At 40.1% G+C, this 17,299-nt stretch overlaps 1 protein-coding gene across 6 annotated transcripts in view; it reads right to left on the reverse strand.

The window, feature by feature from the left end:
• OCLN (occludin) overlaps positions 1-9,068 on the reverse strand; it is a 49,299-nt gene extending 40,231 nt beyond the window's left edge. The window contains exons 1-2 of one of the 6 annotated variants that reach the window (XM_019728064.2): positions 8,930-9,068; positions 1,667-1,783 (exon numbers count right to left, since the gene is read on the reverse strand). In XM_019728064.2, coding sequence (XP_019583623.1) covers positions 1,667-1,716 — 50 coding nt within the window. In that variant the 5' untranslated portion in view covers positions 1,717-1,783; positions 8,930-9,068. The other 5 variants (XM_074328857.1, XM_019728065.2, XM_019728067.2 and 2 more) reach the window with 5 other exon arrangements.
• Between the last annotated feature and the right edge of the window lie 8,231 nt (positions 9,069-17,299).

Below are 17,299 nucleotides of genomic sequence, written 5' to 3' on the forward strand. Positions count from 1 at the left end.
GTCTGGTGGTGGTGCTGACAGTGGGGGACACATGCACGAGTAGGGGGCACATGGGAAATCTCTCTCTACCTGCCTCTCAATTTTGATGTGAACTTAAACCTGCTCTAAAAATAAAGGCTTAATAAATGTAAACTATGTCATGAATCAGTGTTTATATTAATCTGCTGAAACTGTATTTTGAATATACTGGGTTAAGTGAAAATATTATATATATGGCTCACATTATATTTCTATAGCACTGTTCTGAAGCAAAAAAAAAAAAATGTTTAAAAACAAGTAAAACTAAACTGTATTGTTTAGGATGTATAGAGAGGTAGAATAATAGAGAAAAGCAAGGGATGACCATATGTTAGAACAGTGGTTTCCAGGGAAAGAAGAAGACACAGGGCAGGTCTTTGAGGTGTGCTCTTTCTTGACTTAGGGGATGATTTTGCTTTGTCTTTATTCATCATCTCATACAAATGTTCTGTGCCCTTTTCTATTTCACTATTGTTTACAAAAGCAACACAAAATAAGTATCAGGCTAATGGAGCACTAATCACTAATTATATTCTCTAACATACTTTCAGTACCCCATTGTCATAAACAGTGTCCCTACCATGTTCAGGTATTAGTCAGGAGGCTAAGTAATATGAACACTCAGCTAGTTATCAAAGAGTTAAAGCTACAAACTATTTCAAGGAGAAAACCCCTATCAATGTTTGATAACAAATTTAAGAATTTACTGTTAAATCTCCAAATGACTAAGGATTCCAAGAATCCTCAACTTTGCTTCTTGTTTTATATAATGGCAGGAATCACTCTTAAAACTGACAATGTAGAACACATGTTAAGTGAAAGTCAGTTATAAAAGACAACATATTGTATGATTCATGATTCCATTTATATGACATGTCCACAATAGACAATTCTAGAACAGAAAGTAGACCGGTGGTTGCTGAGTACTGGGGGGAGGGGAATGGTGAGTGACTGCTAATGGGTAGAGTTTCTTTGGAAAGGGGGTCATGAAAATGTTCTAAAACTGTGGTGATGCTTTTACAACTCTGTGAATATATTAAAACCACTGAAAGGTCCATTCTAAGTGAGTGAATTGTATGGTGTGTGGATTACATCTCAATAAAAGTGTTATTCAAAAAATTGATGCTATGTTGCCAATGGTCATCGAAACAAGGCATTAATATGGAAGCTTCATACCAATTGTGAAAAACCAGAAGGAGGGGCGGCCAGTTAGCTCAGTTGGTTAGAGCGTGGCGCTCTTAACAAGGTTGATGGTTCAAGCCTACATGGGCCACTGTGAGCTGCACCCTCCACAACTAGATTGAAACAACTATTTGACTTGTAACTGATGGATCCTGGAAAAACACACTTAAAATGAATAAATAAAAAGTTAAAAAAAAAAAAAAGGCGAAAAAAAAACAACTGAGAGCAATAAATACACACAAAAATATAAGCCTGGACTATAGAAACAGATGATAACAGCTGCCACTGCAGAGGAAAACTGTCATCCTGGAAGTTGTGGGTAAGAAGGAAACTCATTTTGCACTGAATATACATACTTTATTTTTAAAGTAAACAAACAATAGATGAAAGTTTCAATGATAGGTACCTATTTTTTTACATGTGATAGACGTTTAAAAATAAGAAAACTACAGAATCATTTACTTACAATTCATCAGGTCTATATGGAGGTGGACTTTCAAAAGGCCTCGAGGACATGGCTGATGTCAATGGTCACCAGATCTTCAAGATGAGTAATATGCTGTAGCTCCCAAGATACACCAATCTAAGCAACATAAGTAGGGTAATGGCATTACTACTGAGCTTCGAGTTTCCTTGCATTACTAAGAAAACGAATGATACCAATCTCAAGTAACCTCTCAGAGCATGGTTATTTCTCGTGCCCTTCCCACTGCTATTTCTGTACAATGGACCATTGATCCTTGAGCACAGGAAATCACTGAGCATAGGAATCATCCAGCCTGCTAGCCTCACAGCGTGGCGCATCGCGCTATGCACATCACCAGCATACAAATCACATTGAAACTTCAAATTCTAAGTGGTAGTAATGAAAATTTCACAAAGCTTTCACAGCCTAGGTAAAAACGGTATTCTAAAAAATAGTTCCTTCAACAAATACCATGTGATCTCACTTACATGTGGAATCTAAAGAATAAAATAAACAAATAAAACAGAAACAGACTCATAGATACAGAGAACAAACTGATGGTTATTAGATGGGAGGGGACTGCGGGGCTGGGGGAGAAAGGTGAAGGGGATTAAGAAGTACAACTTGGTAGTTACAAAACAGTCATGGGGATATAAAGTACAATATGGGGAATAGAGTCAATAATATTGTAAAAACTATGTATACTGTCAGATGGGTACGAGGCTGATCGGGGAAATCACTTCATAAATTATATAAGTTATATAAATGTCTAACCGCTAAGCTTTACGTCTGAAACTAATATAAAATAATATTGAACGTCAGCTATAATTTAAAAAACAGTCACATGATATAAAGTATAGCATAGGAACAGAGTAAATAATATTGTAATAACTACGTACAGTGTCAAATGGATTATCACTTTGTGAGGTATATATGCTTAATCACTGTGTTGTTTTGTACGCCTGAAACTCATACATAAATAAATAAATAAATAAATAAATAAATAAATAAATAAAGTCCCTTCAAAGCTCAAGGAAGATGTATAAAAGAAAATTTCTTAAAATATGTTTAGTGTTTCATATTACTTTTGAAAGTTCATATAAAATGAGAATGTATAAGAAAGTGCCTATCTAGCAGTCTAGCACATACTGGACCCTCAATGTTAACTAAAGCATAATCTGGTTTAAAAAAAGTATGCTTTTATATTACAAATGACTACAAGACGCATCTGTGGATGGTTGGATTACAGACATTGTCCCCTTCTGCTCTTCCAAGTCTTCAAAACCCAGCATAATGTTTACAAAAGGAGGAGGAGGGGTATTAAACACACATTGTATTAAAGAGTCCTCTTCTCTAAATGAAAAGCAGAATGATTTTGTTCTAAAATTCCCCAGAGCACACAAATCCCTAAACATCTGGGAGGCAATGTCACCCACTCAACAAGTATTTATTAAGTGCTTCCAGTATCCCAGAGGAGCCAGTTCTCCAGAAGAATGAGCCAGTTCTCCAGAAGGTCACACACAAAGGAAACAGCTACTACAACAGGCAGTATTTAGGGCTGATCAAGTGCAGCGTGGGGATAACCAAAGACTTGCAGAGGAAGAGGCAGAAGCTAGGGGAAGGGATGCAGGACACTTGAGCAAGATCTATATCTGAGTATATTAAAGTGTCTAATATTTCTTCCTTTTCAAATAAGTTATGAGCAGTCGTACATCACTGTTAGGAATTGTGAACGAAGAACAAATTCAAACTCTTTAAACTTTGCTCTTTAAGATCAATGGTAGCTATCCTCCACATCATTGAAGACAGTCAATTCCAAATGTCTCAGGATAAAATACTGCCCAAACGTTTATATTAGGAAAAACCTCAAAGATGGAAATATACTGAAGGGTAGTAACATCAATACAATTAGCATAATTTTCCAAACACAGTGAGGGAAAATAATTTCTCTACATTCTTTTATTTCTAAACACTGTTTTATTGAACTGTAACATACAGAAAAGTCCATAAATCATAGGTGTACACAGCCCTAACTAGCACCCAAACACACATAAAGATGAGCAATTTAGGCCAAAACATTATGGTGCTATAAAAAAGTAAAAGTCCAGATTAAATGTCTTCCTAATTGACATTCAGAAAAATATTAAGAAAAACTGAATTTAAACATTAAATGTGGTACCTACTTCCAAAGCTGAATTTCAAATACTGACAAATTGACCTGAGAGGAATCTTATTCTTTCTATACCTGTGACTCACTCATTCAAGACTATGCCAAAAATTCCAGGCTCAATGGTGATTTTCTGAAAATGATAAATTAATCCAGACTCAGGCTGCAATTTAAGTATTGCCAAAAATCCCTTTCCAAACAAACAATTTCCTGAATTCAGAGTTTAGCTGTCATGTCTCGTCTACTAGCAGAGGTTTTAAACGGTGAAGCAAATAATTTTGGAAAGCTCATTAAGAACACGTCATGCCACACCAACTTCATTTCCTTTTTCCAAGGTTACCAAACTGGTAGGTGAAGGAAATGCAGAGAATCCTGAGAATCCTAAGCACATTCTAGCGTACAGTATTGTTAGGCAGATTCCTAAGGGGTGAATAGTAGGAAGAAAGAATGGACCATTTATGTCCACCTGAAGGGAGGTCTCTAGTGGTGACCACTAACAAACCCATTGGCTACAATACAAGTACATCAACACTGATGGAATTCTCTATAAAGCCAGAATGATGGGTTAAAACAAATCTAGCGGTTTGAAAAGCTCACTGCTTCACACGAGTTCCTTGTCTTCTCTGAGCCTCACTAACCTCTTCTGTCAATGGGGGGAATAATCTTGACCTGTGGGCTGGGATACCTAAGTAAAATAATGGATTAAAGAAGATGAGCAAATGTATTCACAGAGAAGTGGTTTACTGTGAAGGTGAGAAATTTCAGTGTCTAGGCAATTAGGTATACCGTATCCATTTTCAAATATTGGTGGCATGAATAAATAATTTTAAAAATGTAAACTGAATTTTAAAAAAGTAATAGTACACATGCTGGATAAGCCAGATCTGGCTTAATAACTGTTCATTTTTAAGAGTGCATGTCTGTGGTGAGAATTTCAACAAAAGGTAACATGCTATTCCAAACTCAGGCAGTATTCACAGAGATAGTGCTTAGATCTAGGAATGATGATTAAAAAGAAGCAAACCTCTGCCTAACCTTGAAATGTATGCATCCTGTTCCAACTAGGTGTCTCTCTAGGAGGGTGACTAAAATTATTGAAGATCTAGAAAAACCATGTCGTCAGGAAAATGATTAGAAAAACAAGAAATGTTTGGCCTGGAGAACGCAACTTTAGAAGGACCACTATGGCAGCCTTCAAATATCTGAAGAGCTGTCTTTGTAGTCCTAGAAATGGTTCTCTGAAAAAAAACACCACAGGGTCAGGTTTCCTCTCAATGTGAGGAATTATCTCCCTCACCCTGACCCCACACACCCTCCAAAAATAACAAATAACAATGTGATCTCATGCCATTTACGCAAAGCTTAAGTAGTTTGATTTTGATATTTTGGGGGGACTGGACAGGAGGACGTCTAAGGTCTCTTTCAAGGCAGTCTGTGACTGTGCTTTAAGACCACAGCCAAAGGTGAAAGACAGCCAAGAACAGACTGCTGTCCAATGCCCAGCACAGCAAATCATGACAGTGATAGGAACATAAGTCAAATAGCTAAGTAAGAGTCAGGGGCAAAAAGAAAGCAGCAGACCCTTGTGAATATGTTAAGCTGAAAGCCAGCTAATGTTAACATATAATAAGAGTCCTCCCCTTGAAATTGTTTACTGGTAAAAAGCTGCCTTAATAAAAAAAAAAAAAAAAATTAAAAAAAAAACTAAGCTAAGATGAAGTAGAAAAGTCTGAAAATGCTATGCATTTTCAAATTATTCTTTAAACTGTCAAAAAGGAAAAAATAAACTTTGTATTTAAGGGCAGTCGGTTCCTTTTCAATCACATACAGCAATAGTTCATTTGCCTTTAAGAAGTTTTTAAAGCTGTGCCTGATATTAAATGATTCTATTTAGGTTATAGGCACATCATTAGTAAACTGCCTAAAATTTTGAAATTAGACACATTTTGAAATAGACAAGCTCTGCGTCAGAAACTGCATTTTTAATAGGTTCTCCAGATAATTTTTAAGCACACCATATATTTTGAGAATCGTTGCCTAGAATAAAGGTGTCAGTCCAAGGAGGGCCTTGGTCTTGTGAGCTTCTTGTCTAGAACACCCAGATCTTCAAATGGCAGGTGCCTGGGGCTCAGGGCTCAGCTCAAATGTCACCTCCTCAGGGAGGCCCTTCCAGTCACTCATTCCATCCACCAAACCTGTTTTATTTTCAGAGTAAATTCCGCAATGAAATTATTAGTTTTTCCCTTTTTTTTTATGCCACAATCTCCACCCCAACAAGAATACCAGCTTCACACGTACTTAGATGTCTATCTTGACCATCACACTTATTCTTGATCCCAGGTACAAAGTGATGCTCTACCAATATTTTGATTTATAGAACCAATAGCTGGATCAAATATATAGTGAATGAAGGAGAACTGACTCTGGGTGGTGAACACACAACGTGATATATAGATGATGTATGACAGAATTGTACACCTGAAACCTATGTAACTTGAACAACTGTCCCTGCAATAAACTTTAATTAAAACAAAAAACAAAAAAACAATAGCCCACATTACAGCTGGGGTTTCAATCTAGCAATGAATGTCTTGAAGTTCTTCACTCAGCTAATCCCCAGTAAATACAATCCTTCAAGTTCAACAAAAGTAGTTACGAGCTTAAAGTCTGAAGGCAAAGGAGAGAAAAAGGTCAAATACACGAAACCATACAGGCATCACCAGGAAGCTTGTTAGACAGGCAGAATTCCAGACCCCACTTCTGACCTATTAATCAGAATCTGTATTTCAGTTAGATCCCTAGGTGATTCATACTACATTCAAGATTGGAAAGGTAACTAGGTTACAGAACAGCTGTAAGCCTGAAGGCTAAAACAAAAGGTGTAACAAAAATCTGCATGGGCTTTTTACTCTAATATTTTAATAAATAGATGAAAAAAAGCCCACTAAATATTCTAATGAAGTAAGCCTCAAAATGCAACTGAAGAAAACTTTCCTCTGGAAGGTTCCTGGGACAGTGAAGGATATCAGTTAATTAATGAGGTTACAATTAATCTTTTATCATTTTGAAACGGCAATAATTCCAACTTTATCTTTAGAACGGGAAGAATTTTGCATTCACATCAAATAGGATGCAGAAAACTTATACGAGGCAATAGGGACTAATCAAAAGAGAATTTCAGAGAAACTCCCCAAATCTGGTTCTGATGCTGGACTATCAAGAACTGCTGCTTTTCTAGTATACATTCCCTGATAAGCTGAAGTAGTTTTTCAAGCCAGCCCTTTTTGTAACATGTTTGCCCTACAGGTGTTTGCTCACCCTTAAAAAAGGTTCTAATAAGGTCTACCTTTTAGAGTGACTGATTAAATGATACAACTACAAAATGCTTTTAGCACAGGGCCTCCCACACAGGAGGCACTGCCCATCATTCCCCTAAATAACCCGGAATTGTCTAAACCTCCCCATCCTGCTCTCCATCACCTAACAAAGGAGGAATAAATGCAAAACTACCAAAAAAACAAAAAAAATAGTGTTGCTTTGCCTAAGGAGGTATCTATTACTGTGACTCGACCATTTACAATATTAAAAAAAAAATCACACAGAAAATAAAGATCTATACGTACAACGGAAAAGAAACATTGTTACACTTGGGAATGCGTAGTTTGAGAAATCTACCTCCGTCTAGAAAGAAGTAGTTTTCAATCACAGCAAGCATCAACACCAGTGCCTCAATGGGAAGGGTTCTCTTTTCCAGGGATCCCAAGAATACACCTGTTGTGCGCGAGGGCCACACACTAACCTGGAAGGCTGCCTCGTCCCCGCCCCGGCTCATTTCCCAGGTGGGCAGTGTGCCCAGCCAGCCCCAGGGCCGGCCTGAGGATGCCGTGACTTCTCCGGCTTAGTCGCTTCACCTGGGGCACGAGGGGCCTGGAGTCGCTCTTCCAGTCGCTTCCAGCCGCAAAGTGCAGAGGCCATTTTGGCCCCTCAACCCACCTCTTCCCTCACTTCCTCCGACGCAGGCAACATGTCTGCTGGACGTGGAGGTGTAGACCCCAGCGGCCGGGCCGGGGGCAGGTCCCCGGGTACATGAGCCCCCCGGCGCCCAGGAGCACCCTCGGCAGGGCGCGCTGGCCCAACAGGGACCGCCCGAGGCCTTTTGGTCACGGCTGAGAATCCCAGCGTGAGCAGATTCCCTCGAAATACAGCCTCCCTCGAAATTAAATCCCCGCCCCCCAGCTTAAATCCACAGCGCTCACCCAACTCCCACTAAGTGGACTCAGAATAGCCGGTCGGCCCACACTGTCCTCCAGGAATAGTATTCCACGGATTCAACCCGGCCACCGCCTCTCCCCGGGATACCCAAAAGGGTGGGGTGGGGGCGGAAATGATGAAGTCCCCAAGATCTAAGCTGCCCCCGCCAGCGAGCGGCCCCCTCCCTCCAGCCTTGGGGTCCCAGATCCGTGAGGAGCCGGGCGCTGTGCCCCTCTCCGTAAGGACCCCTCAGAGCTGCAGCCCGGAGAGCAGAGCGCAGGATTCTCACTGTTCGTGAACCTCCCGCCCCGCAACAACGAAAAGTTGCCCGAGCCGCCTGGGCGCACAAGCGTTAAGCGTTTCCGCGGAAGGAGCTGATCTGAGCCTCCAAGTGGTCCCTGGCACCCGGGGGCAGCCTCCCAGTTAGCCCAGCGCTGCTCGCTGCGCGAACGCGCGCCTCTCCGGCTCCCGCGAGTTACAGCCCAGGAACGAAACCGCCACCGAAACTACGGCCGGGTGCCCTCTCCCCGCGCCTCCCCTACTAGACAGAGGCGCCGCGGGGACTCGGGGGGTACCGTGCGCCCGGGTCCCGCGCCCAACTCTCCCGTACTCACTGGAGCCCAGCCCGACCTACCAAGGACGACGAAACCCAGGGAGCTCGCTCACCTGGCGGGCGCACCTGACGCTGTGCGGGCCGTCAGCCCGCAGCCCCGGACCGAGCTAAGAACTCAGCTCACCTCCTTTTCCTCTTGCCCCTCCACCCCGGCCGCCCTGCCCTCGGGCATGCGCACCAACGCCAGGCCCGGCTGCGGGAGGGTCCGCGGCCGGGTGCCGGTGAGTCTCACCTGCTGCACCTCGCCGGGGCTCCTTGGCGCTCTGGCCAGCTCTCCCGGGAGTTCCGCCGCCTCTGCCAGAGGAAGGAGAAAGGGGGAGGTGGACGCAGGCCAGGAGGTGTGGCTGCTTCCTCCCTCGGTGACCCATCCACCTGAAACTCGGATGGGAGGGGGAAGGGAGCGGTGGAGAAGAAGGCGGGAGGAATTGGCCCGGCTCCTCACACCCTTGTAGTGCTCTAAGTTAAAGGAAAACTCCGCGTTTCGGGCCGAGGGGCGGGGATCCAGCTCAAAGGAAGGGCTCGGGTTCCGGGGCAGGGGAGGGCTTGGGGCGGGGGGTCCTAGACCACCCTGGGGCGTGCTCCGATCTTCGCGGGCTTCGGATAGAACAGTGGACTGAGGTCTAGATAACACTGTTTTCCTCCAGAAGAGAGCTCAGCTTTCGGCAAGAAAAAAAGCACGTCTTCACACAACACTTTCCTGCTCCAAAAATTTGGTTCAATTTTGTTAGAAAGAAGCATCCAGATGTGGGAGATTTTCAAAAGTTATGCGTAAATTTAAGAAATGTTTCTGAATCTCTGGATCGAGGAAAAAAGACCATTACTCTGAGTGGTTAAATGAAGGTGAAGTACTGTAGATACTGGTGTCAGTAAATTTGCCATCAAAATTAAGTGCATACTAACGGTATACAATATTACCACTTCAGGCTCCTCTGCTCCCCTTCCCAAATTTAACTGATACGATGGAGAATCTGCTCTTGGGAGGATTTAAACTATCTTAATATTCTCTTTAGCTTGAAAAAAATAAAGTTCTGTGTGCTGTGTTCTATTTCTTGATCTGGAGGCTGTTTCCAAAAGAGTGTTCTCTTAGGAAAATTCATAGTCTACATTTCACAATGTGTACACTTTTACTCGTATATATGTATGTTGTATTTCAATATATATTTTTTAATTTTACTCCAGAAGTTGGCAATTTTAGTTCTTGCTACTTACCATCTGCATTGAAGGCTGGATTTTAGGGTTTCTTAAATCCTGCTTCATTTTGTGTTCCAAGCTGGAATGTCAGCATTGCTAATCAATTTCTGTCCAATCCCACCCACTTCTCTGCCTTTAATTAAGTGGTTAGAGATGTGACTCTCATACAATAGATCTCAAGGCATAATTCAATACTGAAGGAAGTAAAAGCATTATATAAATATAAGGTATTTTAATAGATGAGAGCCTTAATGGGTAATTAATCTGATTGGTGTTGTTTTCATGGAAGTCATTGCTATAATTATTTTAGTATGACTAGTTTTTGAATGATGCATTTTAAATTGGTGTTGTTAACACTGGGAAGTCAGGTTAATCCTCTTAATGTTCCCTGTCAGATTACAGAAATCTCCAAACATTCCACTTGGTTTATAATTAAACAAGAGAACATTTTCTAATACTCTCAGATTTATAAACACATCTATTATTTTAGTGTACTTTGACATGTTCTGAAGAGAACTTTAGAGTTTTTCCCCCCACTTTTTAACATTGAAATATGTATCACATACCATAAAATTCACCCTTAATGTTAAAGTGTACATATAATTAGTAGGTTTTAGTACATTCACAAGGATGTACAACTATCACCACTACCTAATTTCAGAATGTTTTCATCACCCTAAAAAGAAACCCTGTGTCCATTAGCAGTCACTCCCCATTTCCCCTTGCTTCCAGACCCTGGCAACCACTAACCTACTTTCTGTCTGTATTGATTTGCTCTTTCTGAACATTTTATGTGAATAAATAATATAATATGTGGTCTTTTGTGTCTGGCTTCTTTCACTGAGCATAATATTTTCAAGGTTCATTCATGTTGTAGTACCTACCAGTACTTCATTCCTCTTTATGGATGAATAATAGTCCATTGCATGGGTATACTACATTTTGGTTAAACCTTCATCAGTTGATGGAAATTTGGGTTATTTCCACTTTATAGCTATTCTGAATAATGCTGCTATGAATTTTTATGGACAAGTTTTTGTGTGGACATATGTTTTTAATTATCTTGGGTAAATTAGGTTTTTTAATTAAACTTATTATCACTTTAAGAGACTAGCTAATGCATATGTTATTTTTCTTATTCCCATACCAAACCTAAACCCAAAGGCATCTTGTGTTAGAATGGAAGCTTAGTTACCATATTTTATTTGCTTTCCTTATTCATTCATTCATTCAACAACCATTGTCTGATTGCCTACCATCTGCACAATAGTGAACAAAACGCCCAAATCCCTGTCTTGGAGAGGCTTATTTTCCTGCTGAATTCATGCATGTGGAGTAATAGAATTTATTAAGTTGAACTATATGAAATTGGAAATAGTTGTTCATTTTAACTACAAAATGGCAGTTTCATGTGGTTCAACTTAGGACCAAGTATGCCATTGGAATAGTATGCCATTTTATTCCATTCATATTAATTTTCCAAATGATGCTGACAACATTGAAAAATCTAAAAACTGTTCTTTTAACTCTTGCCTAATGGTGTGCATATTAGGTAGTAGTTGAAAATGTTCAAAAAGAAAGTCCAGCCTCAAAACCTAAACACATCATTCTTCAACAGCAAAATTTGTTGGATGTCCTGCTCAGTGTAATCATGTTACATAATCATAAATTGTAGCAAAATTTTAATTAGTTTTAATCAAATATTCCTTCTTGACAACTCAGAGCAGTATTATGGACTATGATCCCCTGTTGAACATTATTTGACTAAAATCCTCATGACGCAAAGTAAATATTATTCTCAGAGGAACTATGGTTAGAAATTTGTTGATTTTACCTGCAGTCGAATGATAAAAACCAATTTTTTCTTCAGTTTTATATGTAAAGGAGAAACTTAAGAGCTCAGAATTTGGTGTCAGAAACATAGGTTCAAATCTCATGTTGCCACTTATTAGTTGGATGGATTAATCCTTAAGGGAAATTAAAGTACATAGGCTCGTTTTTCCCCACTGTACATTTGGGATATTAATAAATAGTACTCTTTTCCTAAAATTGTTGAGAAGCACGTGGACAATTCACCAAGAGAAACCATACCACAAGCTGGGCCACAAAACAAGTCTCAATAAATTTAGCAAGTCGTTGCTATATCCCATCTGCCTGAAACAGTCCCTGTCATAGAGTTATTCCATAAATATTCATTGAATGAGCAAATGAATATAACCCTGTTTCTTGAATCCAGCATGCCTGTAGGGTCTTGTCCATCTCTCAGACAGTCCTCTGTCATTATGAAAACAGCACATTCCTTGATAGCATTTCAGGGCTTACATCTCTAGTACTAGGTCTTAAAGAAGAAAAGAAGGGGGATTAGAATATTTCCACTCTGCCTCACCTGCTTAATGAATGAATCCAAGGATTGGTGTTTGTTCAAGGGCAACTCAGGAGTTGCTGAGGACCTGGCCTGAAGGGCCTCTAATTTTCCCACCCAATCACAATCACAAGGTGGGAGGTTCCTAGGGCAGTTTCTTTGGACAAATTTATGGAGGAATTTATGGGGAAGTCACCAGGAAGGCAATTTCTGAGAGGATGTTGAGGATGATGACGTGTGGTGAGTAAAGCTCTCTCTCAATTGCTATGTATTAAGCAAGATCCTCCAGGAGGAGCCAAGGTTAAACAGTCAGCTCCGGAAGTGGAACTTCAAGTGGGATACTAGTAATAGTAATTGCCATCCTTTATTCAGGGTAACCATGTGCAAGGCACTGTACTAAGTACTGTATGGACTTTTATGTCTTTCTTTAAAAAAAAAACACCAAAAAACAGTCTTTTTTTTTATTGGGGAATATTGGAGAACAGTGTGTTTCTCCAGGGCCCAGTCATTGTCCTTCAATCTAGTCGTGGAGGGCGCAGCTCAGCTCCAAGTCCAGTTGCCATTTTCAATCTTTGGTTGCAGGGGGTACAGCCCACCATCCCATGCAGGAATTGAACTGGCAAACTTGTTGAGCGCCCACGCTCTAACCAACTGAGCCATCCAGCCGCCCCTCTGGAAGCTCACTGGCAGCTCGTTGTCTTCAATCTAGTTGTGGAGGGCACAGCTCACTGGTCCACGTGGGAATCGATCTGGCAACCCTGTTGTTCAGAGCTCCTGCTCTCTAACCAACTGAGCCATCTGGCCACCCTATTTTTTGTCTTCACAGCAATCTTATGATGTAATATTATTTTACCCATTTCTGGAAAGTAAAGCTCAAAAAGTTTTGATCATTTACTCACAATATTAGCTAAGTTGTAGAGTCTGGATTCAAACACAGGTCATTTAATTCCAGAATTAATGTTCTTAACAGTTTTACTGCTTTTTGTCTCTAAAAAATACCCAAACTCCTTTAAACTACCCATACAAAGATTTCAGAGTGCAGCCATAGGTAAAACAATCCTAAAAAAAAAAAAGGGGCGGGGGTACAAAGGAGTGTAATGGATAAGAATGAACCAGTTAGAGCAACTCCTGACAACACAGTGAATTTTTTAAACAATGTCCTCCCAAAATACAGTATGATTCCATTTATATAAAGGTCAAAAACAGGGAAAACTAAACTACATCGTTTAGGGATTCTATACATAACAGCAAAACCGCAAAGAAAAGCAAAGAAATTATGACCATAGAAGTTAAGATACAGTAGTGGTTACCTCTAAGAGGAAAAGAGAGAGTAAGGATGGGAAGAATAGAGATGCTTTAGGGGCGCTGACAGTATTATTCCTTCATGTAGGTTCAGGTTACATGGCTGTTAGCTTTTCAACAATTTATTAAACTGTACACATATGTCTTTTGCACTGTTTTGTATGCAATTTATAATAAAAATTGTATTTAAAAGACTAGAATTTAGAGACATTCTTAAAAGGTGGTTGAAGACTTTTGTCTAGTTGTTTTGTTTTGTTAATAACAGTCCTCAAATACCAGCAGAAAATAACTTTGTAGGATTAGTGTAAGTTAAGATCATTACCTGAAGAGGGAGAGGAAGGGTTTTGATCTTGGACGGAAGATTGCCACAATTACGTTTTTTAAATTGCATCAGTCATAGTAATTTCCATTGCAGTGGAAAACGGGCATCGGAAGCTTTTTCAGGAACTGGCCCTGAAGCTTTTAAGCTTAAAAAAGGAAAGAGGATAAAGTAAACGTCAACCAAATACTATAGATACTGTGTTCTCACATCTAATTTTAACTTCATGGAGCTCTTTACTTCCTGTGTCCCCCAAACTTTAAAATGTACTAAGGATAATCTTGTAACTTATCACAAGGAATCCTAACCCTAGAAAACTCACTTGAACTGGGTTGATATGAAACAGATATACTTTACACAGATCACAAACTTCTCTTGACATTCTGTTGGTTATAGGCACAGTTCTTTTATTCATTAGAGGAGCTTCCACGTGGCCACTTTTCTGATTTTACTTGGAGTTTCTTTAGAAGAAACTTTAGGAGCCTGCAAAGAGAAACTCACTACAGCTCCTGAAATAGCTGTATAGCTCTTGATACTAACCTACATAAGGTGTAGTCTAAGTGGCATATGTGTGAATTGTATATGAAAAGGAATAGTTATTCAGTCAAAAAATATTTACACAGTACCTAATATGTACCGGACCCTGATCCATCTCATCCCTGGGAGATACAGTGGCCTCAAGATAGACAGGGTCCCTCACAGAGGTTTATACTCTAGTTCAGAGCAGATATGCAACAAAGATGATTAAATTGAAAATGAACACGATGATTTCCGATAGTGATGAGTGACTTGAAACAAAACATGCTAAAACAACAGCGAGGGCTGGGAGAGGCAGTCGGGGAGGAGCTGCCTCCAGAGAGTGGTCCCTGGAGGCTGCTCTGAAAGTGGTGACATTTGAGCTGAGACTTGAATGTTGAGAAGGAGCCAGCCACGTAAAGATGTGGGCCAAGGACACCCTAAGGCAAAATCTAGGACCGTTTTGGAGATTCAAAGTACAGGAGGCCAGAAGAAGGCGAGAGTGTGGAAGATAAAATCCGAGGAAGGAAGAGGTCAGATCTGAGATGCTGTGCCACCTGAGTGTGTGTATTCTTCTAACTGCAACGAGAAGCCTTTTAGGCATTTTCATAGTGATGAATTTATGTTTTCAATTTTGTGATGTTTTAAGCGTCAACCTAAACATTTTCCTGTTTTTTAAAATAATTTTGTGTAGCACTTGAGTATTTAACTTTAAAGTTTATAGCTTCTGTATAGAAAGGATTAAACCTGAGAAAGAGAGCCAAGGTGATCTGAAACTCAATTGATAGGATCTTTAATGTAAAGGACTCCTATTCATCTTCCTGCCTGAATCTTAATTAGCAAGGTTGGCCTTTGTGCCTAAGAGTTATAAGCTGTGCAGGGACTAGAAAGGGAGATGGTAAGAAAAGCTCTACCATAGCACGTGATTATTTTATTTTTCATGCTTTTTCTACATTTTCTAAAATTTCTCAATGAACAAGCATATATTATGTTTGACAATTAGGAAAAAGATGTTTTCACTTTTTCCTAACTTACTATGTTGGAAAATTCAAACCTATACAAATGCTAACAAAATAACACAATGAACTATATTTTTCACCTAAATTCACCAGTTGTGAACATTGTCCGCATTTGCTCGCTTTTTCTCACACCCACACTCATATATGAAATATCTATAGTACATAGTATATTCTTTTTGCTCAATTATTTAGACAGAAGCATTCGTACTGTTTTTGGTTCAACCATTTAAAAGTAATTTGCAGATATGATGACACTTCACGCCTACATACTTCAGCATGGATCTCTTAAGAACCAAGACAGTCTCTTGCATAACCACTGTCTTAGTTTGTGCTGCTAAAACAGAATGCCATCGACCATGAGGTTTATAAACAACAGTTTATTTCTCACAGTTCAGGAGGCTAGAAATCTGAGGTCAGGGGTTCCGCGTGGTCAGGTTCTGGTGAGGACCCTCCTCTGGGTTGCAGACGGCAGTTTTCTCCTCATATGGTGGAAATGGCAAGAGAGCTCTCTGGGGTCCACCCTCGTGATCCAATCAGCTCCCGTAAGGTCCCACCTCCTAATATCATTGCATTAGGGTTAGGATTTCAACATACAAATTTGGACAGTGGTGGGGGGACACAAACATTCAGTCCATAACAACCACCATACCATAATATAACCCCCCCAAATGAACATTAATACATAACCTTGGGCCGGCCCGGTGGTTCATGCGGTTAGGGCTCCATGCTCCTAACTCCGAAGGCTGCCGGTTCTATTCCCACATGGGCCAGTGGGCTCTCAACCACAAGATTGCCGGTTCAATTCCTCAAGTCCCACAAGGGATGGTGGGCAGCGCCCCCTGCACCTAGAAACGGTAACTGGACCTGGAGCTGAGCTGCGCCCTCCACAACTAAGACTGAAAGGACAACAACTTGAAGCTGAACAGCACCCTCCACAACTAAGATTGAAAGGACAACTTGACTTGGAAAAAAGTCCTGGAAGTACACACTGTTCCCCAATAAAGTCCTGTTCCCCTTCCCCAATAAAATCTTAAAAAAAAAAAATTAAGAAAAAAAATACATAACCTTATCTAACACACCGGACATACTCACATTGAGCCAATTGTCTCAAAAGTGTGCTTTAGGGTTTGTTTGTTTGTTTTTTAATCCAGGAGCCAGTCATGGATCATTCTTTGCATTTCATTGTCATGTCTCTTTAGTCTCCTTAATTCTTGAACAGTCTCATTACCATTTTTGTCTTTCATGACATTGCCATTTTAAAAAACAATCTGGGCCTGTTGTCCTGTAGAATGTCTCACAATCTGGGTTTGTATCCCCACCCCCACTATTAGATTTAGAGAAAACACTGTTGGCAAGAATACTCTATATGTGATGTTGTGGATGTCGTACTGTATCACGACAGGATGCTGATTCTACAGAGCAAGTTGTCTCAGGAAGAGTGATGCCAAGTTTGAATCAGGTATTGCCCTCCAGATCTGCCTTTTCCCTTGATAATTAATTATTATTCTGTGTGGTGATACTTTGATTCTATGTGAATATCTTATTCCCCAACAACCTTTCATCCCATAAAAGCTTTTCGTGTCCGTTGTTGATTCTTGCCTGACTCAAGTATTGCTTCAGTTGGTACATAAGTTATATTCTAATGCTGTCAAATATTGCTATTAACACTAGTACTATCAAGAAAAAATAAAGAATTTTTTTTCTGGCATAAGATTCTAATTAATCTGAGGCTTCTTAGGAGAAATAAATGAGATCACACAGATGAAAACACTTGTAAATAGAAAATACAAGGTGAATAAATTTTGTGCTATTGAAAGAATATAATGAATAAGTCCAGTTATTGTAATAGGCCTAGGGTTTTGTTTTGGTGATACAATCTTTAAAAAAAATGTT

This window comes from Rhinolophus sinicus, linkage group LG03, assembly GCF_036562045.2.
Source record: "Rhinolophus sinicus isolate RSC01 linkage group LG03, ASM3656204v1, whole genome shotgun sequence".
NCBI classification, from domain to species: Eukaryota; Metazoa; Chordata; class Mammalia; order Chiroptera; family Rhinolophidae; genus Rhinolophus; species Rhinolophus sinicus.